Below are 27,451 nucleotides of genomic sequence, written 5' to 3'. Positions count from 1 at the left end.
TCCAGATTCTGCAAGGCTGAGTGCTTTTGGGCCTTTTAGGTGAATTTTCTTTTTTTTAATTAGCTGAACATGATGCTGCAGTTTGCATTCCGCTAGTTGATTCTCACTTTAGATACACCTAACCGACAATAGACATGCAAATACTGTTGATTACTGTGTTAAAATTGCACAAACATGGTATGGTTGTGTATATTTCACAGGGTTTGGTTGAAGGCAAACTAATTTTGTCGTGAAACCGAAGATCTTGGATGTTGACTTTCCATGTTTTCGACGTGTGTTTGTGTGTATGGAGAAGCAATGAAGTGGAATTCAACTGATAACGTAAAGAAATTAGGAAAAGTATTATTTAGAACATGTTTCTTTTTATTTACAAACTTCAAAAAAACAAAACAAAACCAAAAAAAAAAGGATCTAAAAGTAATCCAAGGTCATACACATTATCCATCGATAATCTACAAAACAGACTTTGACTGGAGCCAATCCTCAAAGACAGCAGATTTTAATCTCCTCTCCGCTAAAATGGAATTCAGATGGTCGGCTCGGCTTGTCCGACGCAAATCAACTTGTATAAATAAATATGTAAATTCAAGTAGAAAGCTGTGAAACTAAAGAGCAGTCAGTCTGCCGAGCTGACAACCAAAACAGTTCAACACTGAGGAAACGCGTTTCGATGGACAGTTCTGATGATATGGTAATGGACCATTAAACAAACAAACAAAAAAGCGAAGAAAAGCACTTGATATCATTGTTTTCTTTTCAGCGGATGAGTGTTTGGACTGCCTCTGACCCACTACTTGTGACTTGAGCTTACATGCACACAAATGGCTCATATTATTCAGATTCAACACTTACATTTGTACCCCAATTATCTGAGCTCATATAGATCAGAAAATCCCTGGTGTTATGTTATTTTTGGGTTTCTTATCAGTCGTATTTAATCTATCCTGATATTCAACACCTTAATCGGTTGGTCCACATGCAAGTTCTGCACAGTTTCACATGTGTTGGGTCAGACTGGCTGATCATCAGTTCTCAAAAAACAAAAACAAAACAAAAAAAAACCATCAAACACAAAAAGAGCATCTGTAGTAACAACAAAAACTAATATGACCGGAAAATTCTCGCAAACAAGATAATGAACGAACAAATGGAAACCAAAAAAAAAAAAAAAGACATTGTACAAAAATAAAAATACAAATGAATAAATATGCACCATCATAAATAAATTAATTTGGTAAATTCAAACATTGTAAAAAGAAGAGAGCCAAAAAAAAAAAAAAAGAAACATAAGTAAACTAACAGTTTCAGTACAGAGAACAAATACATGGAAGAGAAAAGAGCGGGAAAAGAGAAAAGAGCGGGAAATGATAAAAAGAGCGGGAAATGCTTAAGTCTTTGCTCGATGATGTTTCAACTAAAGAGCTAGTGGTTTTTAAAGCTCCTGCTGCAGCCTGTTTTGGAGAACAACAGCGATGGCCAAAGCAGATGGAACAGTAAGATGATCTAAGGGGGAACTTGGTCACACGATTAAGCTTTTTCCAGCTTTCAACCAGACTGTGATGTATACAGATTTGTGTCTCTTTGACAAGTGCAGCACAGTGTGGATATGTACGTCTCAACTGTGGCTGTGAGGATGCTGTAGAGAGAGGAACAAGCGTGTCGCTGTGGTGGATTTTAATTCTGCTCTGCCACATTATTTGGTCTCTTAAGACACAATCCTCTTTGACGGAGGTTTCTGATGTGCTTGTGCATTTCTTTTTCTTTTCTTTTCATTTTTTTTATTTGGCGAAGCTACACCATCTCCCCTGAAAAAAAAAAGGTTTGGTTTGCTCAACAAAATGTGATGTAAAAGAAAAAAAAAAAAGGAAAACCAGCAGAGCAGAGGTGAAATCTGTGCCAAAAACAAGTTACCAAACCGAGTAACACAAGTTTCTATTTATATATCTTTTAAATGATTCCTTTTGTAACCCTTAAAAACACGACACGCAGACACGAACACAGTAACGACACGAGCGTAACCAAAAGAACTCAGGGTTTGCGGGCTCAGTTTCCTCCAGGGGTTCGTTGTACAAATACATATATAGGCTTGAGTGAGTGTTTTGCATCGTTTTTCACTAGGCTACAGTAAGACTGCGGGTGAGATTCAGAGAGCCGCCATGACCGTCTGTCTCTCTTTACCTCCCCTCTCTCACAGTTAACATTCAGAAAGATGGAGGCAAAAAGGCATTTTCTGTTGGTTGTTTTTCTCCGCTACGAGGAGGACACGTCACTAGTTTTTTTTTTTTCTCTGTTTCACCTGGCTGTTTTTTTTTTTTTTTTTTAAAGTAGGCAATCATTTTCTTTAAAAAGTCGATTACATAAATAGAAAATACATACACACACACACACACACACAAAAAGAAAAATCATATCTTCCCATGTCTGATGCCTAAATAGGAGTCTTTTCAAAAAGGCCTGGTATAAAGGCATTTGATTAAGCGTACATTCTTTTAAAGTTTCGGTTAATGTCTCAAACCTCATCCTCAACAATTGTTTCTTCAATAATTCAACATGATCCCGTTTCTTTTTTCTTTTTTATCATCTTCATGAACCTCTATCCTGGCAGTGAATTATCAAGTTCAATCAAAATGCTTTCTAAAAGGTCGGTTTGATCTGCTAACCATTTCTTTTTTTTTTTTTAAAGAAAATATTCAGTAGCAATATTCAACAAGTGACAAACAATACCATTTCAACAGATTTTTTTTTTAAACTACCAGCTAACTTAATTGTCAAACCTTTTGTTTGTTTTTTTTTTATTATAAGCAACTTCCACCCAGCTGTCGTCTTTTTAATTAGCTGAAAGCAAGAGTCTCAACATCTAGCAAAGCTGCAGAACTAGAATCTCTAAAGTTGACAGTACAACTAGTGGCCGTTTGTGGTCACTGCAGGTCCACACTCAGCAGTACTCAGTCCAGTGATTAGCATCGTAATGCCAGTAATTGGACAAAAAAAAACAAATTAAAAAAAAACAAAAACACTTGGAAGCCCAAAGTCCTCTGATTTCCATTTTCACCTTCCCTCTGGAGCTTTTATCAGGTTTCATCTTCTGGTTATTCAGCATCAAGATTTGTCGCTCGGTGTCCAGTCTGATCTCCGTTCAGACTGTTTTTGCAGAGACGACCGGAGGAAACACTTCATCAGGGGCTCAGTTGTCATCACCGTCTTTCATCTTTAGTCCAATTTCCCTCGAGGCTTTAACTACAGCCTCTTTGAAACCTGCGTCCTCGCAAATAGGGTGTCGTCCTATTTGGACGATGACTAAATTGCTGAGAGCTTTCTCAAGAAACCGCGTCGTTCTTCTGTCACTGGCCCCTAACTTCAATCACATCGTCGTCGTCGTCGTCATCTGAGCTGCTGACGCTGCTTACGTCCCCGCTGTTCACCAGAACCGGGCCCCGGTGGCCCTCAGATCGTGCCGATGGGGAGAATGAGGAAGGGGAGGATGAGGAGGAGCTGGAGGCGGCGGTGGGAGGGTACTGGGACAGGAAACTGGCTCCAGCGGGACCAGGAGTGGCGGCTGGACCCGGCAGACCCCCCGGCAGCATCGAGCCTGAGTAGAGGCTGGCCAGGGATGGGCTGTAAGAGAGGGGGAAGCCTGGAGGCAGCATCCCGGCCATGCCAGCCATGCTGGGGCTCAGCATGAAGGGAGGCAGGGCTCCTGGAAGGGAACTGGCAGCTTTGACTGGGGCAGAAGATGAGGAGGAAGATGAGACCACAGAAGCGGTGGATGTTGTTGATGACGGGGAGGAGGAGGAGGTGATGACAGTGCTGGCTCCGCCCAATCCAAACAGATCTGCGTACATGTAACTGGGGTCGCCCAGCTGAGCGTGGGGGGGCTGGAAGTAACGTGAGCCCACCCCCATGAACAGCGGATGCCCCAGAGAGCCGCCCAGCATGGCAGAATTGAGCCCCATGGGGGGGAGGCCGTAGCCCCCGGTGAAGGGGAAGCCTTGTGAGGCCAGAGGGGCTGAGGAGTGTTTACCGGTGGAGGGCTGCTTGCTGGCTCGCTCATCCAGGGACGGGGTGGAGGCTTTGCGCTTGGAGCCCGTTCTCAGGTCCTGGGCGGTGGTGGCGTCCATGTTGGGCTGGATTACGTTGGTCACAGAGGCATCGTGGTGGCTCATGTTTCCACCAGTGAAGCTGCTCCCGGTGCTGCTGTTGGTGGGTTTGGTGGGGGGCGGGTTGCTCTCTGCTGCCTTCTCTGGCTGAGCGGCGGACCCCGCAGAGCCTCCAGACCCTGGGACACCCGCGTAGCGCTGCAGCTCGTTGAGTATCTCCGGGCCGTCGGGCGAAAGAGGGCGGGGCAAAGGCTTGGAGGCTGCCTGCTGCTTCCTGTCAGGTGACAGGCAACCGTTGCTGCCATTGGTTGAGACCTCCTGAGGTGGGGTTTGCGAGCCTGAGAAAAGCAGAAGAAATGGATGTTAGCAGGAGAATAAAATGCTTAGACAGGCTGAGTTTACATCAAGAAGATCATAATGTTGGCAGTAGTTTCCTCAGCTCAGTTCGATAACTTTCCAAACACAAGCTGTGAGATTGAACGGCACATTGTTTGTCCTTTTCTACACAGAATAATACCGACAGGACTCTCAGATTTTATCTTCCCAACTGTCTTTCAAAGTACTATCTTGTCAGGAAAATTAACCAAATCTAGGCTTAAATATCAAAATCATCTTATTCTACATATCTGATTTTAAAATTTGCCAAATATAGCGCTCCTGGTCACCATCCTGAAGTCATGGATGATAGTTTTTGGTGTGGAAGAATGTTGGTCATGTTTATTCCAGTTTTTTTTTTTTTCCCCAGATTTTGTAAAATAAATCACCAAAAAACTCAACGGTTCTTTTTTCTTTTTAATGATTTATCGCATTCTAACTTTATTTTACCACATAGAACACATTTCTGGGTTCTCCCTCCATCTAGTCATGGTTTGTTTTTGGGTTTCAAGGTGCAGGACTTTATATTGCAGTGAAAAACGCCACAAAACTGTTTGAGGTTCAGAGGGTTTAAGGCAATATTTTTACATCTATGCTTTTCTCAGTTCTGGTAGATAAATCCTCGTACCTTTGGGTGGCGCTGTTGTACTCTCCTCCACTGCCTTGGCCTTATTAGCTGCTCTGATGGCAAAGATTCGGCCATCGGACGTCCTGATGTAAGTCCCTAAAACAGACACAAGGGAAGGAAATTTTCAGTAAACACAAAAACTTTATTAAAAAAACAGCGAACAATCGTCCTCATAGTTTTCTTGCTAACTGACTAAATGAAGATATTTTGTTTACTATCATATAAGAAAAGCAGTAAATTCTCACATTTCCAGAGTCTAATAACGGTGTATTGTACCTTTTGTGCCCCTGATGACGTGAATACTTTCTCCAGCGGTGATTCTGGCCTGGACATCTGTGGAGCTGTTGGTGCCTGGAATCACGATGTCTACAAGAGACCAAGAAATTCAAATTATTTGGAGGAAAAAACAGTTAAAAGGGTGGTGTAAAGAAACATTTTAAAACACGGAGTGCATGCACAGTTTGCCTACCGGTAGTGGTGACAATTTTCTGCACAAACACGCCGGCTTTTTGCAGGCAGTTGACCGGGAATCCTCCGAGGCTGGAGCTGGAGGAGTCGTTGTCCGGGGCAGAGCCAGCCGTCGCCTGGCGGGGCATCATGGGAACAGGGGTGGACTGGACCGGCCGGACGCTGGTCACCGGCTTCTCCTCAGTACGAGTGGGAGGACGCCTGAGCGGGATTTTTAAAGCAGGTTTAGATGTTTACTCCTGACGGAACCGTGTGAGATGTTGAGAGAACTTTGGCTCACTAACCAGTTCCTCTGACTGAAGGCGGGGATGTTGGTGAGGCTCTGGTCGCTGGCTGGGTAGTAGTGAGCATACGAGGGGCGGGTGTACGGCACCGAGGCCCTCTTCTCCTCTTCGTAGCCCTTCTTGGCGGCCTTCTTCTCGGCGTTGCTCAGCTTCAGCTCCCTGCGGTCCATCAGCAGCGACTCGTGAGGGAACGGTTGCTGGAAGAGACGAGGGAAGCTGATGTTAGACTTCCTAATGAGCTTCGTTCGTTCTTTAACGCAGACATCTCGTTCCACTTGCAGAAAACTTTGCATGCCACCGTCTAAACGATCATGTTCAGCAGCTCACACCGATGTGCGGCAATAAAAACACACCAAAAGTGGCAAGTGGGGAACTCTAATTACCACATGACTCACCGCCTCTCCAGCACCTCACAGCCTATTTAAAACGCTGTAATAAATATAAAGCAAAGTGTATTTGCAACCGCTCCCACTTCAAATACGTTCTAAATATGCATTTTGGCGGTTACCTAAGGAGGCATTCAGTGTTTTTATTAAGCTGCAATGACAGTCAGTAGCTGTTTGTCAGTCATTTCTGGTAAAGATGATCTACAAGTTCTTGGAAAATGAGTTTTCAGCTTCAAAAGACAAAAACCTGCAGACTTGGAGGCAGTGAAGCAGACAAAGTAGTCCCATGTTTTAATGACCTCTAGATGGCGTATAAGGATGCAAAAGCCTCCTCTGTTCATTTACCTTGGTGATCAGGTGGGAATAACGGCACAGAGCCTTCCCGAGGACGCGCTCCATCTCCTCCCGAGGCTGCAGCAGCACCTGGGAAGGATCCGGTTCCTCCTCCACGAAGTGAAGAAGAGACTCGACCTCCTTCCTGGTGAAGGTCAGCACGGGGTTCAGGTCATCCACCACACGGTCTGATGGAGAAAGAGCAGAAAATATAACATTAAAAATCTGATCTGGAGTTGGAATTAACACAAAGGAGGATATAAGAAAACATGGAGCCAAAAACTTAACAGATGGCAAAATGAGCAAAGAGGGAAGCGGCTCATTTTCACTGACGAAGCATCGGTGGCCTCAATGTGTCTCTCAGCAGTCAAAGCTTAGAGCAAACACTTGGGACAGTTTACTCTGTCAGACAAGAGCCTCTTAGCAGAAGAGCTGCGGCTTCAGCACAAAGCTGATTATTTAGTTTTGGGGGGTCTGTTCACACAGAAGGGTTCACACTGAGGTTTCCTGTAAGTGATTGCTGGCAGATGTTTGACAGAGTCGGGCTGAGTGACTCAGGGAAAATACCTAACTGGGTTTTTTCTGACAGATACTGTGATTGGATTTAAGATAGTTAAAGCTTCTGTGTGACTGAGGACATGTGAGATCTCATCCAACATGTGCCTGTCAAAGAAGGAAGTTGGCATGAATTTGTAAAGCGCTCACATGTCTGAATAAATCCTGCGTCAGATGTGCTGTGAAACGCATATCCTGAATTGTTGGCTTTAAGATTTGCTAATTGCATGGTTTGTATAGTCCTGCATCTCTATGGAAACAGCACAACCAGAACAAGAGAGAACTCAGACCTGTCTGTCGTGCAGGAACACACAGTCATAATGGCATAAATCATAAATAAAGAAGAAAGAAAAACCTTGAATTTCTTTGATTCTACAAAAAAAAATGTAAAACTAAAATCAACATGTGCAGCATTTTGAGCCCACAGCTGTTACTGACACAGGCGAATAAATACTGACTCTACATACTATAGATATTTTACATTTTTGTTTTGTTTCTATACTCGTCCTCTATCTGTTCTGATGAACACAGCCTGAGGTTCAGTCGAAAAGTCTCTGAGTTTTAGATAGGAGCTGTTTTTTTACCTTTGACATGTTTCAGTCTTCCTCAGAATAACCACCAGCTGATAAAGACGCCACATGACGTTTCTGAGGAAGACTGAAGCGACAGTCGAAACATGTCAAAGGTTAAAAAAACACAGCTCCTATCTAAAAAAAAAACAAAAAACAACTCATTGTCTGATGAAAAAAAGAAACCTTATACCTATAATCAGAGTAGACAAAATGAACCCAATCATGCTATTATGAAGATTGTTTTGTTTTTTACAGAATCTGGTTAAAACAAATGGTTAATTGTTGGTGAACTTATTAAACAGGACATGTGGAATAAAGTGATATCATGATTTTAAGCTTAGATCTGGTTAAGTTTCCTACAAAATAACAGATAACTAGTTCAAGAGCTGTTGGACATGTGATTATTCTTTTAGCTTTCTGGTTCTAGTAGATGGTGTAATTATGGTGATTTTTAAATATAACTTCGAAACCCACTGTTGTGTTTTGTCTCAAGGCAGTAAAATCTACATGCATTGTACATAAAGTATATCTGGTGCAACTGCAACTGAAATGTTGGTATATGCAATAGGAAATTCCACATACAGGATGAGCTGTTAACGCTGCCATGCACACATTTTTGGGAAAGTTCTGTGGTAGTATTATGACAACCTCTGTGTCCACACTTGAACTATCCTGTAGGGCTGTTTCATGTACGTGGTTGTTTCTTCCAGACATACCTGACATGCCCTGCTTGGAGATCTGTCGGTCATAGATCTTCTTCTCCAGCGTGAAGTCGCACACCAGCCGGTAGATGTGACACGGCTTCCTCTGTCCGTAGCGATAGACGCGACACACGGCCTGAGCGTCGTGGCACGGGTTCCAGGAGGCGTCGAAGACCACCACGCGGTTCGCTCCGATCAGGTTCACACCGAGGCAGCCGGCCCTGAGAGCCACGCAGAAGATCGGCAGTGAGTCTGTGTTTGTTCAGTGTTTAATATTCATCTTCAGGAGCTAAGACGATCAGGCTTGTGTGTTACCTGGTTGACAACAGGAAGACCCACGCTGAGGTGTTGGAGGGATCATTGAACTGGTTTATCAGTCGCTCTCTCTCTGAGGCCGTTGTGCTTCCATCCAGTCCTTCAAAACACCAAATAAAACCCAGTTAACAGAGTTTTTAGCAGCTTTACGTGCTGTGATGCTTCATCAGTTGTCTTAGTCCATTTCATTTCATGCGTTTCTCATTTTAAGGGTGCTCTTTCACTGATTTCACCAACTCTGATTCCTTATACGCTCTTGTAAGTAATATATACATAAAGAAATGTGAACATAATACACAGAGAAAACGAGCTACAATTGACTAATATAAACTTGTAACATCACAATCAATCGTCTAACACCTTTAGTTTGGTGAATTTCTAAAGAAAAGTCTTTAAATATTCCCCAAACAGCCAAAAAAAGCAAAGTTGTGAATGTTGCTGCTTGTGGACAGTCATGAGAAAGCGCCAGCAGGTGGCAGCACTCATTGGAAGTCAATGAGAAGTTGCACAAGTGTAAAAAAAATAGAAATCTATGTGTTGAGGAACATTTCCCATCAAAAAGAGCAGATTTATCAGTTTAGTTTATCATAGTCAGCGTTTTAGTTCATCACAACATACAGATGTGTTCATTAAGCTGAGCCACGCCTCTGTCTCTGGATTTAAAAGTTTTTATTGACTGAATCACTGAGCAGCATCTTTAAATCCTGATTAAAGAGGACTTACTGTAGTAGTTAAGATTGCGGACCCAGGTCTGGTTGGTTCGGTCCCGGCTGGTTGCGTTGGGCGACGGAGGCATCGGCCTCTTCGCCAGAAAATCCTCGATCACCGTGAGCGTGGACAAACTCTGACTGCAGGAGGAAAAAAAAGCAGAATCAGGGATCAGATCACATCCAAATGCGGCACAAACCAGCATTTAACAAGCAGAAAGTAAAGCCGAGAACAGCTGCAGCAAAGAGACAAATGTAACATGAAACACTTTTCTCTTTAAACTGAGGATAAAACATCTGAGATCTAGTGTTCTACCTGAAGACGAGGAGTTTGTCTCCCTTCCTGACGCTCTCCTCGATCAGGTGGAACAGCAGCACCATCTTTGCTGAGTTCTCCAGGATGCCGGGTTTGTAGTCGCACATTATGTCCTTGGCCTGGTCGTGTGAGAAGAGAGAAAAGGTTTAAAACTGCTTGTAGATCAGCTGGTTAGAGGCTGTTCTCATTTAGGCAACTTTACTTTGAAGAAGTGGGCCACAAACAAGTGCTGAAGTGAAGTTCTGGGCCAGAAAGTATTAAAAATTTTCATATACGTCGATATTTTTTAAGCAGAATCACTGAAAACTTGCTTCAGGACAAATGCAACTCCAACCAGAAAGTGCTAAAGGGCTCATAAACATCTAAACGTGGCAGCTTTAATCGTAATTAAAACTATGAACGTACCCATTCGTAGGTGATGACCTGGTTGGCTTTCTCCTGCAGCTGGTTGAGGCTCAGTCCACCGATGGGGTTTGGGTTGTCCAGGCTCTTGGACTTCTGATTGGACGCTGGCGGACAGCGGTTATGACCCGAGGAGGTGATGTCGTCGAGGTCTAAATCTTGGTCACTTGCCATGTTTTCCTTCTGCAAGGCCTCGTACAGAACGTCTGGGTGGTTCCAAATCTGTAGAACAACATTCATTTGTGTTTGGTGAAATACATCTACAAGAGCTTATCTACATGACTGTTGACTATCTGAACCATACAAGGCATGTTTTCTTTAAAAGAAATGGCCAAAATTGCATCATTTATCAAAGTAAAAACAGAAAGAAATAATTAGATTTTCAATGTTTCTGCTTTTTGTTTTGTTTCTAAATGGAAAAATACATTTTAAAAATGACATTTCATCAACATTACTTCATACTACATGTGTCGAATAAAAAAAAGTCCCAAAAAAGAACCCTTGCCATTATCCTTATACTGGAAAAAACAACAAAGTTTGCTCTTCTAGATGCAACCAAGAACCTATGAGTGATTCAGCTGCGACTAACAGTCACGTGACAATAATTCAGGGACGTTCATCTGAACTGCAGGTTGTGTTCACACAGAGCAGATGGGAGACAATTATAAAATAAAATGCAAGTAGTGAATTACCTACAATATGTAAAGTCAACGACACATTTCCCATCATATTGATAAGACTTGTGGACTCTTAGAAGAATGTTGTGCAAGTTGATTTTAATTGTGTTTTTGTTAAATAAATAATCAAAGAAATTATAGATATTTTATGGTATTATAACTTCCAGCTTTCTGATTTCTCTCTACTTGTAGCCATTTTTGTTTTATTTCCAGTGAAAAATGAACCCACAGTGAGTAAAAATGTAAAAGGAGCAACAAAAAAAACTCCCACAAACTGCCCGAAGTTCAGCTGATTAAATAACAACTTGTGTAATAGAGCTGCAGTAACTCATACAGAACATGTAGAAGCAGTTTTGGATGTTTATCCTCTAATTGTTTTGAATTTAGCCAAATTAACAGTTTTTCTGCAGTTTTGGACCTCCAAACACACGATCTCCCTGCTCACCTTGCAGCAGACACAGAAAGCCTTGAGCGGGTTGAGGCTGAGCCAGCCGGTGTTTCCTGCCTCCCTGAAGCGGTTCATGAACTCGGTGTAGAGCGCCCTCTGCAGGGGAGACAGGCGCACCAGGATCACATGCTCCTCCTTAGAGGGCAGCTGGTCCTTCAGGACGTCGTGGCCTCGCCTGGAAAACAAAGACACGGTGAACATTTGCAAAGACTGATCAAAGGTTAAGACTGTTTAAAGAGGATGGAGTGTTGTTTTGTGGACAGCGATGGGACTCGTACCTCTGGACGAAGCCCTCCAGCAGGCTGTGCAGGACGTGGCTCCTGTACCTCATGAGCTGGACGTCCTGCGGTGTGCTGTCCACGCACTGCCCGTTCAGAATGGGACGCTCAAACATGTTGCTGAACTCCTGCCGCGTACCTGAAATACGTACAAGATCTTAGACCAAACAGCACCTCAGGAGGCGACTGCGTAACATAATGTCCTGCGACAGATGTGGTTCCCTACCGAGGAAGTCGGGTCGGACAAAGTCGACCATGCACCAGTACTCGATGAGGTTGTTCTGCAGCGGGTAGCCGGTCAGGACCACGCGGCGTCGGGTTCGGATGTTCTTCAGAGCCTGGGACGTGCTGGCGTGGCAGTTCTTGATGCGGTGGCCTTCGTCGCAGATGACCACATCTGGACCGGGCCGGGCCAAGGCTTTCTCAATACCTGGAGGAGGACAAGTGAAGACATTTACACCTGACAGACTTCACACCGAGTGCTGCTGTGATGCGTAACTCCCCGTCCCTGCTTCTCCCTCGTCTTCCCCACTTCCTCCAACCTTTAAGCAGCTCCTGCTGCCTGTCCTCCTCGTCCAGGTCGATGACGACGGGTCCCGCTGTTTTCTTGCTCTTCTTCTTCCTTCCGGTCACGAAGCTCTTCTTCAGCGACAGCAGCCGGTACATCTCGTAGCCCATCAGCAGAACCCCTCCGTCCCGAGCCCAGTCCTCCACCACCTTGGCCCTGGTCGCTGTGTTCCTGCATCACACGAGAAAGACAAACACGGGTTAAAGTGAGATCTGCAACTAGAACTATAAAAAGTGTAAAATAACTGAATGAAAGAATGGAAAAAGAGCAAACAAGAGAAGAAACATCGTCTGATTTCCTTGTTTTATCACTCTGCACCTCAAAAGTTGCAAGCAGGTGTAAAAGGAGTGTTCTGCTTTTTCATTTTTTTTTAACAAAATCACCAAAAATATACCATTTATCTGAAAAAAAAATGGAAAAACGATCAGAATTGTCAAATTATCAACTTTCAGATGGTCTAAATCACGTGTGACTTTAAATCTAAGCTTAAGATTGTAAATTATCACCCTATGATGTATGTGTCACTTAAAAAAAATCTACAACAATAAACCATGTGCTCTAACCAGATTGTGTAAAAAACAAAAAATTCTGCACTCCCTGACGCAACTGTGAAGATATGAATGACTCAGCGCTGACAAACAGTCAGGTGACAAAAATTCTGGGTTGATAGGAGACAAGTGAGGATGATTTCTGGCATTATAACTGTGCCACACTGTGCTGAGCTCTCTCTACTTCTAGTCATGGTTGTGCTGTTTCCATAGAGGTGCAGGACTTTGAGGTGAAAAATGAGCCCACAGGGAGTAAAAATGTGACAGGAACAGAAAACGCCCAGAAACTGCTTGATGTTCAGAGGGTTAAACAAGAATCCCAGTGATTCCTGTTCAGATAAATTACAACTGTTTTGGAAAAAGGCTTGAACAGGAGGCGCCGATGCTCGTTGATTTATCTAATTCTCAACAGTCACACTCGCTGGATGCATCGTAACCGAACTGAGAGACAAACGAGGTCACTGTGTCACTTTCTGACAGCATCATGGAGCTGCACGCTCGTTTTGCAGAATTCCTTCCACCCGTTAATCCCAAACACACACTCACACACCACGAGAATCAGTAAATCTTTCCAGCAGGCGCAGCTGTTCGGAAAGAGAACACTGGAGAGACGTAAAGGAAGGTTGAGCCAGCTGGGGATTAAAGGCAGAGGCAGGCGAGAAGGTCAGCTTAGCGAAAAAGGAAAGTTTCCTCTCTGCTTTGACCCTGGTGAGGAACAAGGAACCTGCTGCACGACTTGTTTTGGTCTTTCATTCTTTCTTGCTGCTTTTTTAAAAAATCGATAGAAGGTCCCGTTTGGCTGCTCTGAAGCTGCCGCTGCGCATCTCGCTGCTGCGGCTCATGAACAGAGCAGGAAAGAAGGATTTAGGCTGCTCACTTGTGTTCGTCGTTGAGGATGTGAACTTTAAACGTCCGCGGTGCCACCAGCGCCGGGTCGGTGTCCGGAGGTATCGCCTCGGGGGGCGGGACCCACGTGTTGAACTCCGACAGCCAGTTCTGCAGCGTGTTCACCTGGGACGAGAGGAGGGGATGAAATAATCAAGACTCTCTTCTGTTTTTGTCCGTATTGATTCTGTTCACGTCTTATCCAGTCCTGAAACGATCCGCTGACAGAACTGAAGCTCCAACTTGATTCAATCATTTTAGATAATAAAAGACATAAAAACAGCAAATATTCTCTTTACAGCTTCACAAATTGTCAGTTTTATATGTATAATGTTTCATATTAAATGCCTTTAGTGTCCAAAATGGATATAATTATAACTCATTGTGTAATTTATGATCATGATTAATGGTAAATCTATGTCCTAGATCACTCAGTTAATCACATATTTGCTAATTGACTTAATAATGAAACACATAGTAGTGAACTGCAGCATTTTTATTACATTTACATCAAACTTTTATAAGTAATGTTTTCATTAAGATCCTTTAAATCTTCACCCTTTTTTGCACCACCGACCGGTTTCAAGCTAAACTATTTTCTACAAACTGGCCACATAAATAATAATTGTTTTTTGTATTAAAAAAGTGTCACAAGCAAATCGAATTACTTTTTATTGCTAAATAAGTATTCACTATTTCTTCCCTCTCAACATCTCATCCTATTTTCAAAGAAGCTCTTCAGAAAAGTTTGTTTGTTTTATTCATTTTTGGCAGCAGTTAGAATAGATTTTAACGGCCGGCCATGAAAACAGAGCGAGACAAGTGGAGGAAACAAGCACAGCTGGAAGTTACAAGAAGACGAGCTCGTCGTTTTTCAAAATAAAACACCCTGCAGACTCTGCTGGAAACAAAATAAACCAATAAAACATTTTCATTCTTTCTGTGCGGCCCGGTACCGGTCCGTGGCCCGGTGGTTGGGGACTGCTGCTTTAAATGACACCTTTATCATCCTAACTTCATATATATTGTGTTCAAGCCTTCCCTCAATTAATCTTTTGATTTAACTGACTTATACTCTTGTTTTTCATTTCATTTTTTCATTAAATTTTTGATGAACTATCCCGATTTTAAGCTTAGATTTGGTTGATTTTTTCCGATGAAAGTCACAGATGATAAGTTCAAGGACACTCAGAGAGTTAAAACATGACTATAATTTCTGTTTTGACAGTTCATTAGCTGCTCTGTGTAAATGCCGGCTGCAGTTTAGTTTAATTCAGTCGAATAGACGCTAAATTTCTTTTGATCGCAGTTGAATCAAACTGAACACTGATTTTTTTTGTTTTTTGATTTGGTTCAGCCTCAACCTGCTGAAGGCTTTTTGAATCTGCTGCAAGGTAATCAGTGTCTGGATACAGCTTTTTTTCTTTTAAATCCACTATTTGTTTGGTTAAACTTAACAACGATTAAGGAAATAAACTTCTAAATGCCTTCTACAAAACTATTATTTTCCCCCAAGTGGGACACTTCTTGTCTTCAATCCACACATTCTGTCAGTTCAACACGATATCTGGAACAAAAACTCCCACAGGTGCTTACAGGTACGATGGCGAGCACGGTGTGAGCCTGGGTGTGTCTGAACAGGACGTCGATGAAGGAGATGACCTGCAGCGTCTTGCCCAGGCCCATGCTGTGGGCGAGGATGCAGCCGAAGCCGCTGCTGCTGCTGAACCGCTCCACCGACTCCACCAGGTTGTCGTACAGGAAACGGATCCCGCCGATCTGAGGAAGAAGAGGAGGAGGAGGACGCAAGAGGAAGCATCGGGGAAAAGGACAGAGATGGTAAAACAGGAGAAAGGTGGAATTTAGTTCAAACTGTCAAACAGAAGAGATTCGGACGACTTGTTTTGGCGTTTTGAGGTATTTAAAGTGCAGAAAATCCTCGTACCTGGTGCGGTTTGACCACTCGGGCCAGCTGGGACGACAGGAAAATGTCTGTCTCTGCAGTCGGGTGGTTCAGATTGATCAGCACTCTGCCCTGGGCGTCGGGCTGGTTCAGGACGTCGTTGGCATGCGCCCCGCTCGGCTCGCTCTCCTCCTCCTCGTGGGCCGACTCGCCGCTGACGTGGATGACGGCGTCGTCCTCACACGAGCTCAGATCTATGACATCTGAACGGACCGAAGAGGGACAAGCAGGGAAAGAGAGATGACACCATTTTTCAGAGCAAGAAACTGGAAAAACAAAAAGAAATTTTCTAACTAATCAGGTGCGATTTTCAGTTTTGTGGTGGAAATTAAGCGAATCTCAGCTTAAAATTGTAAAATCATTTAAGAATTTGTCAAAGAAAATTCTGCATTCGTGATGCAACCAAGAAGGTGTTTGTGACTCGGCTGAGAAATTCAAAGAACTGAGAACATTTCCAGGACTTTTTGGCTGAACTAGGCTGACAGGAAACAAGTGAAAAAGGTGAAAACTTTATCATTTATAGCGGTGCGTTACTGCACAGAAGACAGTTCTCTCTGCTTCTAGTCATGGCTGTTCTGTTTCCATACAGACGCAGGACTTCATTGTGAAAAATGAGAGACAGGAGCGTAAAAGACAAACATTAATTAAAAGCTTTAATCTTGCAAACTGTTTTTTCTCCATCTAACTTTCTCTCGGACTGTACGCAGAAGGTTGCAGATGCAGAAAACTTTCAAGCATCTAAAGGCAGCAACGGCAGCGAGGACACGACGTTACACAACCTCTTTCTTCAGCCTGAAGACAATGAAACACTTCAGTGTCTCCAAACTTCAGCGTAACAATGCTGAACTCTACCAGACCTGTTTTCCACACACACACAGCAGATGAGCAAACAGCAATGCAGCAGTTTGGACCTCCAGCACTTTCTGCTCCTGTCACATTTCTACTCGCTGTGCGCTCGTGTTTCGCTCCAATATAAAGTCCTGCACCTCTGTGGAAACAGAACAACCACGACTGGAAGGAGACAGAACCTATAAATGTCTTATAAATGATAAACCAATTAAAAAAATAATAATTACTAAAGATTTTAAGAGAAATGTCCAACATGTTCCAAACAGCCCACAGCTGTTGAGGTGACTCTACATACCATAGATAGTTTACTGCTTGCATCTTTAAATAGTTTCCATATGAAGCCCATCTGCTCCATTAAACACAGCCTGCAGCTCATCCCAGCTCAGACAAACAGCCTCTGAATGTTTTCTCACGTCAGTTAAGTCATTCGTTTAAATTTTTTTCTATTTGTTACAGAATCTGGTGGAAGAAAGCAACTTTTTCAAACAAAACATGAAGATTTTTGCTGAAATATTGCTTTTTTAAACTTAGTTACTTTCTGCTTTTACAGCTTCCTAAACAGTCTTTGTAAAAACAACCAGCAGTTCAGCACAGTTTAGTCGAACAGTCGCAGTTAAATCATGAATGGAAACACAAAACATTAGGGATTTTTTAAATTGATGACTCTGTTTTTACCATTTCTTGCTCTGATAATAGTGTCATTTTGTTGATTTTGATTAAAGACAATAACTTTCAGGGCTGCAAGGTGGAGCGGTGGTCAGCACCGTCGCCTCACAGCAAGACGGTCGCTGGTTCACGTCCTGGTGAGGACACCCAAGATCTTTTTGGATGTTCCCTCCGGGTTCTCTGACTTCCTCCCTCAGTCCAAAAACATGTTGAGGTTAATTGGTGATTCTAATTGGGTGTCCCCTGCCTTCACCCTGATGGATAGACTCCAGCCCCCCATGACCCTCGTGAGGATTAAGCGGTGTATAGATAATGGATGGATGGATGGACAATAACTTTCATAAGGTTTTGGGTATCAGCAAACTAAAAGTAGATTTTAATAAATATTGGAAAACATTGAATTAGAGCTCTTAAAGACTGTTTATAATAACTGTTGCTGTGGTTCAGATTTAACTCTGAGACAATGAGACTATTTGCATGAACGGGGGAAAACTAACACGAAACAAACTGGGTAAGTTTTATTGCAGAATGACGAAAACCCCCCACAGTAACGCGACACAGCTGCACCGCTAACGTTTTGATTGGCCTTCACCTCGAGCAACGGGGTAAATGACGTGTGCGCCGATCGGAAAGACCAAAATCCATATCTGATAAAAACAGGACTTGAACGTCAAACGGTATCAAGTGGTGAAAGTTACACAAGCTGGCAGCCTGCGAGGGCACGACGGGAAGAGGTGGTGTGTGTGTGTGTGTGTGTGTGTGTGTGTGTGTGTGTGTGTGTGTGTGTCAGTATGTTAGTGTGTGTGAAAAAGAGAGCGAGCACTTATATAACTGCAGTGAATGGCTGGTTATACAAGTAGGATTAGAGTGGAGGGGGAGACTGGTTATGCAACCCCAACCAGAAATGTCACTGTGCCACTGTGGTGCGAGTGTGTGCGAGTGTGTGTGCGTTTATATATGCATGTGTGTGTGTGTTCTGGCTCATAACCAGGATTAGCCGGCTTTATTGCTCCACAGACCCGCTCTGATCTGCCCCACAGACACTCTTTCATCTCCCTCCGAGCTTCATTTTTTTTTGCTTCGCTTTTGTCTTTCCCAGCGCTCACATCTACGTCTTTTGTGGGGTTTGCAGGTGTGTGTCCCTGAAAGCAGGAATACTGTGTGTGTTTATTTCCTCTCGCAGTGTGTGTGTGTGTGTGTGTGTGTTTATCCTTGACTGTTTGAGTGGCTTTGTGCGTCTGAGAGAGTGTTTGTGCACTCGGGCAACAAGGGAACGGTACATGATGTACCCTGCGAAGGTTTAAATATTCTGATTCACATGGCAGCTAATTTGCGAAAAACTCCCTGCACTTTTAAAGCAGCCACACACACACACACACACACACACAGACACACACGCACAGACACACACACATCTGACAGGAAGTGAGGGAAGTTTTGACCTCAGTTGTTTAAACTTGCGCAGGCTGATTGACTTTAAAAAAAAAAAAGAAGCTGTGTGGTCCCTGGACAGAGTTCAGTTCTTACGGTAAACCAGCATCAGCCAAGTTTCTGCTAAAAATAAAATTCATGTAAAACCATCGTTACTGACAACAGAAAGTCACAAAAGAGAACCAGCAGAACCGTGTGTGGTCCGTGTGTTCACCCTGGAAATGTTTGCCGGAGGTAGAAGAGCTTTAAGAAAAAGATCTTTAATGAAATATCACGATTTAAAGCTTAGACTGAGTTGATTTTCCAGACAAAACACCAAAGCTAGACACGATGAGTTCAAGGACAGTTGAAAAAAATACAAGAGAAGCACTACTTTTTTTCTTTTTTATATTTTGTTGTTGTTGTTGTTTTTAAGCAGAATCTACAGGTTCTGGTTTCTGGAGTTTTTTTTTTTCAGAATCTGGTGAAAGCAAATGATTTACAAACACATTTAAAGTGAGGAGAGTTCTGACCTCAGTTGTTTAAACTCTGGTACTAATTGACTTTTAAAGTTTCCCAGACAGCTGTGTGGTCCGTTTGGTTACTTTTTTTGGCAATAATTACTACTTTTCTTTTGTTTTTTAATCAGAATCTGCAGGTTCTGGTTTCAGGAGTCTGTTAATATTTGCAGAATCTGGTGAAAGCAAATGATTTACACACATTTAAAGGGAAGTGAGGAGAGCTTTAAGAAAAACAGTTTTTGTAAACTATCATAATTTTAAGCTTAGACTGAGTTGACAAAACTTAAAACTAGACATGATGAGTTCAAGGACAGTTGGAAAAGTTAATAAATAAGAAAGATTTTTTGTTGTTTTTTTGTTTTTTGCAGAATCTGCAGGTTCTGGTTTCAGTTATTTTTTTGCAGAATCTGGTTAGAACAAATGATTTACACAAACATTTGAAGTGAGGAGAGTTTTCAGTTGTTTAAACTCTGGTACTAATTGACTTTAAAAGTTTCCCAGACAGCTGTGTGGTCCGTTTGGTTATTCTGGACATTTTTGTAGAACATAGAACAAAGATCTTTGATGAAGTATCCTGATTTTAAGCTTAGATTAAGTTATGTTTCCTGATGAAACCTAAACTCACACAGCATTAGTTCAAGGACAGAGGGAAAGATAAAAAGCGACAATAATTTCTTCTTCTTCTTCTTCTTCTTTTTAAATTTACAGTTTTTTCAGAATCTGCAGGTTCTGGTTTCAGGAGTCTGTTAATATTTGCAGAATCTGGTGAAAACAAATGATTTACACACATTTAAAGGGAAGTGAGGAGAGCTTTAAAAAAAAGATTTTTGCTATAATATCACAATTTTAAGCTTAGATTTTCCCGCCAAACCTTTAATTAGACATGAAGAGTTCAAAGACAGTTGGAAATGTAAAGCTTCCCATCTGCAGTTCAGTCAAATTGTTTATTTTTGGTCGCAGTGGAGTCACTCATGGCTTCATGGTTCAGAGCAACACTGGATTATTTTGTGATGAGAGCAAATGATTTACAAACACATTTAACAGGAAGTGAGGGGACTTTAATTTCTTTTTTTAATGAAATATAATATTCTTAAGGGTTAATTTTCCGGAAGAAATCTAAAATCAGACACAATATGTTCCAGGACGGCTGGAAAGTTAAAGTTTCCCATCTGCACGTTTGGTCTTGTAGCAGAATCTGCGTGTTCTGGTTTCTGGGATCTGGTGGGAACAAACGATTTGCACATTGGACAGGAAGCGAGGAGAGTTTTGACCTCAGTTGTTTAAACTTCTCTCGCACTTAATTGACTTTAAAAGTTTCCAAAACAACGCTGTGGTCAGTCTTCTTATGTTCAGCGAGCATCCACCAAGTTTGTGTCTGAAAATAAACTTCATTTCATACTATCTTCCCTTACTGACAACAGAAACCCTGAAACAAACAGCAGCAGAAATCGGTTTATTTCTGGTGTTTGCTGTTGGGAGGGGATCTAAGGTGAACGTCTGCCCAGTCATCTGCTGCGCTGTGGCTTCGGAGGGAAAAAAACAAAACAAATTTAGGTTGTTTTTTTTATGACTTTCCAGACCTCTGGGCTCAGATTGGAAGCAGAGTGTGTAATTTAATAAACGCACGGCTGTCAGGAGGCTGCTTTTCTTAATCTCTGAGCGACTGATGCTTTCGAGATGCGACGTTCCCACCAGACAGCCTGAAGCCGCCTCGAGCGCCGTGTCGGACCTCCACATTTCACCGCTGGATTGGATTTCACCACGGAGCCACTGCGAAATGTCAGCTCATAATTCTATAACTGTGCAACCTCACAAATGCCTACAGATCTGAGAAATCTTGACGATCTTGAAAAAAAAGAGCATCTTTGAACACAGCCTTTCACACGACCGCTGGCCTTTCACAGCACAGATGTAGAAAAAAACAAAAACAGCTGTCAGCAGAACAGCTGACGCACTTTTCCGCGAAAGTCACGGCCGCAATTCAGATTGTGACATAAACGCGTCGACTGTGGGACAAATTTGGTTTAATTATGCTTCATTAATCACACACAAGGCAAGTCGGTTTGATGAAAGTACAGCGAATGAGGCCAGATTTCAAGCTTTTGAGAAGATTCGAATGATGAAAAATGTGTTCACGGAGGGTTTTCTTCCCGTCGTTGTGCCGAATAAAAGAGAAAAAACGTCTTTGACAGTCACACGAATCATTAGATCGTCACTCGGAGCTTCTTCTTCTATATTTTTAGTGACATTTATAGTATCTGTTTTAATCCAGAACTCCTTAAATGCAGACTGTGGTGGCACCTCTTGTGCACCAGATGCTAAATCTCACACATTATTATTGCAGCTCTTTTCATACGGGTCCTCAACCTGAAGCCTGTGATTTAAAAGTGAAAAGTGCTTAAACAGACGAAGCCGATCACAAATCTGAAAATTCCTTTTTTATCTGACGCGATATAAATACGCCTTTAAACTGGACGTCATGTTGAAAAATGAGACTCTAATAAAGAATTATTTATTGATTGTGCTCAATGGTGTCTAAGATCTGCCAAAAGGCGTTTGTGGTGGATTTGAGGCAGTAAACTGAACCACACGGACACATCTGACTGTCCTGTGAGCTTCGTTTTTAAAGACCGAACACAGAAATGCTGGACATTTTTTCCGTCATCGTGCAGCTTAAACTGGCCACAAATTCTAGTTTTTTTCTCCAAATGTAGGCTGTTTACAAAACTGTGTTCATCCTCTGAGCCCACCGGCAGCTTTAAAAGCGATATAAAATTAAACTAAAAAACACCTGAATAGCATTTATCAGAGTCAGAAACTGTACAAACACAAAGAATCGCCTGATTTTTAACCCTCCGATGAGGCTTGAACTCCTAAAATGATCCAAATTTAAGTTCATCGCTGTGATTTCCATCAAAATTACTTGAAAATAAACTTTTTGCTTTAACCAGATTCTGTAAAAATCAAATAAAATGTCCACTCTGACACACGACTGATCACTGATCTGTTCTTTTTCCAGTGTTGGTGACACCTGTAGGCACTTGGAAAAAGAAAATCAGCTTTCATTTTCTACTTTTTTCATGATTTATAGCATTATAACTGTGTCATATTGCCCTACAGGCGTTTCTAAAGTCTCTCTACTTCTAGTCCTGGTTGTTCTGTTTCCATAGAGGTGCAGGACTTTATGTTGTTGTGAAAAATGAGCCCGCAGTGGGTAAAAACGTGACGGGAACAAAAAAAACGTCTGACTTAGATTGGAGTTTAGAGGGTTATGGATTAGGAAAAATAAAGGGAAACAAGATCCTGCATTGAAAAAGCCCTTCTACAGTTGCAGAGAACATGCAGCTGGATGACGGGTAACAGATTAACCTCACAGCTCTGCGTCCCCGTTTGCTTTCCTGACCTCCTGCAGCCTTCTGGCCTCATCGACCTACTGGCCCACTTACACATGGAGAGGCCAAAGAGTAACCCGGGCCTCCAACACCGGGACGGGTCGGACACAGTTCAGCTGCATTAACCACTGATGGATATACAGCGTGGTTAAAGGAAAAGAAGCCGTACTGTATCTGGTGTCTGGATTCTGCTGGAAAATTAGACTATTTTGGGTTCTTTAGGGTCTCTTTTCCGAAGTTTATATTGATTTTTCTGCTCTTTTTCTGGATTTTTGCTATTTTTCTTGCATAATATCTGATTTTAAGGGACATAAGGTACTGTTTATATGTAGTTCAGTCAGATTGTGTTCTGCTATGAAGTCACAAAGCAGATCTTCAGCCTTTAACACGTTTGTCAGAGCTTCAGATTTGCAAACAATGTCATCTGTAGCTGATTTTCTCTCTGATGTGTATTTTTCTGCTTTGAGAAGAATCAACTTCCTCCTAAACTTGTCTTAATGAGGTGATTTAGTCGTGTTCGTCTCTGAAATAGCTTAATCTTAAAAACACTGATGCAAATGCAAAACAAAACACCTGCTTTGTGACAAGGACACGACACTTGAGTCATAAAAAATACAGACAAAAAGACAGAAATAAACAAAAAATCCTTAGTTTCAGTTGCTGAAATGTATGTTATCTGATTTCAGTAGCTCATCAGGTGATGCTGAAGCGACTTGCTGATCTAAGATGCTCCAAGACAAAGCCGACATCAGTGCGTCTCACCTGTTTTGTGCTCTTTAGCTGCTGCTGTGGCTTCGTCGGTCTTGCTGTCGTCCTCTCCGGTGCTGCTGGAGTCCACGCAGATCACCTCCTGTCTGCTCGGCTTGACCTCCTGCTGAGAAGCCGCCGCCGAGGCCGACGATGACGACACGTGCTTCGTCACGTCGCCTGAAGAGAGGCACGGGAATGACAGATCAAGAAAGACGTCAGAATGTAATAAAAATGAGGAAAAAAATTCAGCTCTTGGGAACGATATCAGGCTTCATCTGTGTTTTTATTAGTTGGGTTTTCCCTCCATTCATTTGCTCATAAACCGTACAGGATGTACAGATACATCAACGTATGTGTGGGTGAAGTTTAACCAGGCGGTCGGCAGATTGCAAAGCAGAACTTCATCACATTTGTCAGGGCTTCAGATCGTCTGTGGCCGATTGTGCTGCAGTTTGCATTTAAAGTGTGTGTTTGCATCACAGGCTGTGCAAAGTGCATATTCTTTGCTGTGTGCCGCCGCCACGAAAGTGATCATATCTAATCTATTTTGTTCCCAGCGTGCTACAGTATGCTAGCTGACGTGCAGGAGTTGGTGCTATCGGATGCAGCTGCAGGAGCATTTTTGTGCATTTTTTTTTTTGCGCTCACCAGTTGTGTATTCAGGCAGCAGCGGTACGGGGAAATCCTGTTTTCTTTGCTGCTCCAGACGTCGCCGTCTCTCCAGCTCCTCCTGCTGGGCGGCTTTGGTCACGGCCTCCAACTGATGCTCCCTCAGCAACTTCCTACGAACGAAACGCAAACAAAAATAATGTAGAATAGCTGAATATTTCTATAACGAGACTTATTAAAACATATTTTGGTTTATTAGCTCATTTACTGTATGACTCAGTTTCAGCGCTGTCAGTCGTGTCATTTCCAGATGTAGCAGGAAACTTGCTAGTGCTAAATAGCGGGCAAAGTTAGCAGCTAGCTTGCTAGCTAGTTAATGTAGCGAAACAGTTAGCAGCTAAACAGGCGTATATGTTTCTGAGAAGTCGGTGAAAACACAACCACAGCTTAATGTATTTTTTAGGCTAAAAGAGAAAACAAACTCTTCAAATTACTGGTGATGCTGTGAAATGTCTGTTAATGCGCTAGCGATGATAGCTAAGTCTCTTTTAGCTTGATTCTTTTGCTCCTGGTGGCCAAAAAATACACTAAATATGCAGCAAAATATCAAATTTGGATAAACTGTATTTTCTCATGTGTGAATGCTGGCACAAACGAGTTTCATTCTGCCCCTGCCAACACATTTATTGGCCGTTTTCTTGCCCCTGACACATTTTTATTCACTGTGGAGTTTGTTTTTTGCTGCAATATAAAGTCCTGAACCTCAATGGAAACAACACAACCATAGATAGAAGTAGCAAGAACTCAAAAATTGTCATTCGTGCAGTACGACACAGTTAAAATACCATAAATCAAAAAAACTGATAATAAGAAAGTTGAATTTCCTCAATTTTTAATTTGATAAAAACTGAAATTGGCACGTACATTTTTTTTTAAAGTGCCTACAGGTGTTACCAATGTGGGGGAAAAAAGGAAAGTATTATACGTATTTTACGATTCCTGTTTTTAGTTTGTTTCCAAAATGGCCGCCTTTCTGCTCCGTGTAAACACTGCCTGCAGTTCAACCAAGAAGTCTCTGAATTTTTGTCATCTGACTGTTCGGTCACGGCTTTTTTTTTGTTTTGTTTTGTTTACAGAATAATAAAAATGGTTTATTTTTGACATTTTTTTAAAAATATGATGCAGAATAAAGGAACGTTGATCAAATATTGCGATTTAAAGCTACGTTTTTGGCTAATTTTACGAATAGAATTTGTTCAAGGACGGTTGAAAACTTGAAAATGTGACAATTCTCTCTTTTTTTACAGTTTGTGCCTCAGATAAACGGTTTAATTGGCGATAACACACATTTCATACTTTGCAGGGGATTTTGGAGTGTGGAAAAAATATTTCACAACAATTCCGGGAAAATTTTTGTAACAGATAATTCAAACCATTTTTCCTGCACCACTCGCGTAAACAGTTAAATATCTTATCAGTGAGGGAAGTACAGGCAGGGAATTAAACCCAGAGCTTCCATCTCTGGCACATGGTTCATATTACTCCTAACACGCCGTTATGTAAAAGCAACAGCATATTTGGGGTTGAGCTATATCATGTTTATTGGCAGCCTGGAGTGACGAAGCTGCGCGCCGAGCATATGTATAATCAGGGACAGACTTCTTCGGTAATTGGCCAGAATTAGAGTGAAATCTGAGAACGAGGGGAAGAGGAGAGGAAGAATAAAAGATATACAGCAGCGATATGATGAATCCTGTTATCCGGCCGCTGGGTGTTATTAGGAATACAATAAGTGTTGAATAAGCGGAGTGGATGTTAGTTTACTCTGCGTGTCGGCAGCAGCGTACCCAGAGGATTGTGTGGTAATCCTTTTTATCTCAAGGTTGACCGGTTACCGCGTGAGTCAGACTTGTTTTCTAAAAACTGGTTTACTCGGCCTTCAAGTGCAAATGCAAAGTAGTTAATCTGTTATCCCAACATCTGTGTCGTAGTAGTTTCCTACATGCATGTTGTGTTGAATTAACTGGGTTGTGATTGTTGGTTACACTACATGTGTCCTGCAAAATATACCTTTCATAATTAGTTAGTTAGTTAATGATTTTATAAAGGTGACTCCGCAGACGATAACTGGTTCGTAACATTACAGCCGAGCCACTGATGTTTCTCAGCTGAGCATCTAATCACAGAACTTTGTTTTATAGAATCTGGATAATGCAAAGTATTTATTTTAGGATTTTTTTTGAGTGAGATATGTAGAATAAAACAATTTTGATGTCATAAACCACAAAAAATCTAAATTAAAGTTGATTTTTTTTGGATTACTGGTTGTACAAAAACTCGGTAAACCTGCAACCTGCATGTGTGAGATCTTTTCAAGTTGTTACAGACACTAGAAAAACTGTGGTGATCCGAGTCCGTTTCAGGCTGGGCGGGGCTGTTGGACACCTGAGGCTCATCATTAATCAGCGCTGGATGAAGCCTGCCTCCACCTGTGCTCCAGCGCCAGTGGATTATTCCTCCCTCGAGTGGCAACAGGCCAGCAAGTTGTCTACAGAAACTGTTTGCTAGAAGAGACTTGCTTTGTCTAACTGTGATTTTGTCTGCGTTTATGCCAGAGCCTCCCTGTTGGAGTGACGCCTCCTGGACCCAGCCTTCTGCAGCCAAGCTCCAGCCTCAGCAGTTCTTCCCTTCTGGTCCCTTTGGAAACCTCCCCTGGAAAACCCTCCCTCACTCAGCTACCCTCACGTGCTTCCTGGTGTCCACCGTGTTCTTGCAGCCACCAATAAGTCCTTTTTGCTTCTAACCTAACCCCTCTGTTGCATAACAAAAACAAGTGGGGACATACTGTCGATATTTTACTATTTATATTTCTAGTTTGCTTCTGCGCTTGCCTCCAGTCTGCTTCGTGGAAACACAGCCTGCAGTTCAGCCGAATGGTTCCTGGTTTCTGTCATGTGACTGTTGGTTGCAGCTGAGTCACTGATGATATTTTTAGTTTTTTTACTGAATCTGATCAGCAGAAACGGTTCATTTTTGGGAAACTTTTAAATAAAACAAGTTGATGAAACATCGTGATTTTAAGCTAAGGTTTGGTTAAGTTTACTAAAACAACAGCACAATTGAGATGAGTAGTTTAAGGACTGTTGGAAAGCTGAAAAAGCAACAATTTCTTCTGTTTTTGCAGCTTCTGGCTCTAATAAATGGTGTTATTCGTGCGATTTTTAAAAGATGACGTGTTTTTGAAACCCATCAGTAGGTTTTGGGGTTCAGACAGTGTTACTAGAATCACCAGCAAATATACAAACACGTTGGCGTCCATTAGAGCTCCTGGACCGAGGCCATGTTTGAGGTCTCGTACCTGATGTTGCGTCTCATGTGTACAGGTTTGGAGCTCCTCTTCTTGGTTCCTGTCAGGGCGGAGGGAGGCGAGGGGCTTTGGCTTGCCGGCCTGGAGTGGGGTCTGGACCCGGGCTGGGATGGTGGGTGAGCCGGCGTCTCCGCCGAGGGTGAGGTAGATGGGGGAGGGGTGCACTGCCACACAGCCGGGTCGCCGCCCTGAGCCTCATTCTCGGAGCTGAAGGGGGCGCTGTGGGACTGGTCTGTGACGGGGACATAAGACAGAACAGATGCTGTTAATTCAAAGTGTGATAAAAGAGTAAAACAGGACACGGTGTAAGTTATGAGTTCAGATTGTTGTCGTCCATGATTCTGGGTAACATTTACAAAAAATATGGTGTCTCTTCCCTGC

The 27,451-nt window shown here is 42.5% G+C and overlaps 1 protein-coding gene across 1 annotated transcript; it reads right to left on the bottom strand.

The window, feature by feature from the left end:
- Positions 1–342: 342 nt before the first annotated feature.
- Positions 343–27,451, bottom strand: LOC103374077 (helicase ARIP4-like; the record flags this gene model as incomplete). Its single annotated transcript, XM_008304106.1, has 21 exons — positions 343–4,435; positions 5,101–5,196; positions 5,377–5,466; positions 5,570–5,769; positions 5,853–6,049; positions 6,584–6,759; positions 8,415–8,620; positions 8,715–8,814; positions 9,438–9,562; positions 9,738–9,856; positions 10,143–10,361; positions 11,262–11,439; positions 11,543–11,681; positions 11,769–11,972; positions 12,085–12,281; positions 13,536–13,669; positions 15,140–15,322; positions 15,489–15,709; positions 23,107–23,271; positions 23,743–23,876; positions 27,062–27,451. Coding segments are annotated over 21 exons (4,567 nt in total), but the record flags the coding sequence as incomplete, so codon positions are not given.

This window comes from Stegastes partitus, unplaced genomic scaffold (genome assembly GCF_000690725.1).
Source record: "Stegastes partitus isolate 25-593 unplaced genomic scaffold, Stegastes_partitus-1.0.2 Scaffold2135, whole genome shotgun sequence".
Lineage (NCBI taxonomy): Eukaryota > Metazoa > Chordata > Actinopteri > Pomacentridae > Stegastes > Stegastes partitus.
Note: the sequence above shows the minus strand (reverse complement) of the source record. Positions and strands in the feature narration are given on the sequence as shown.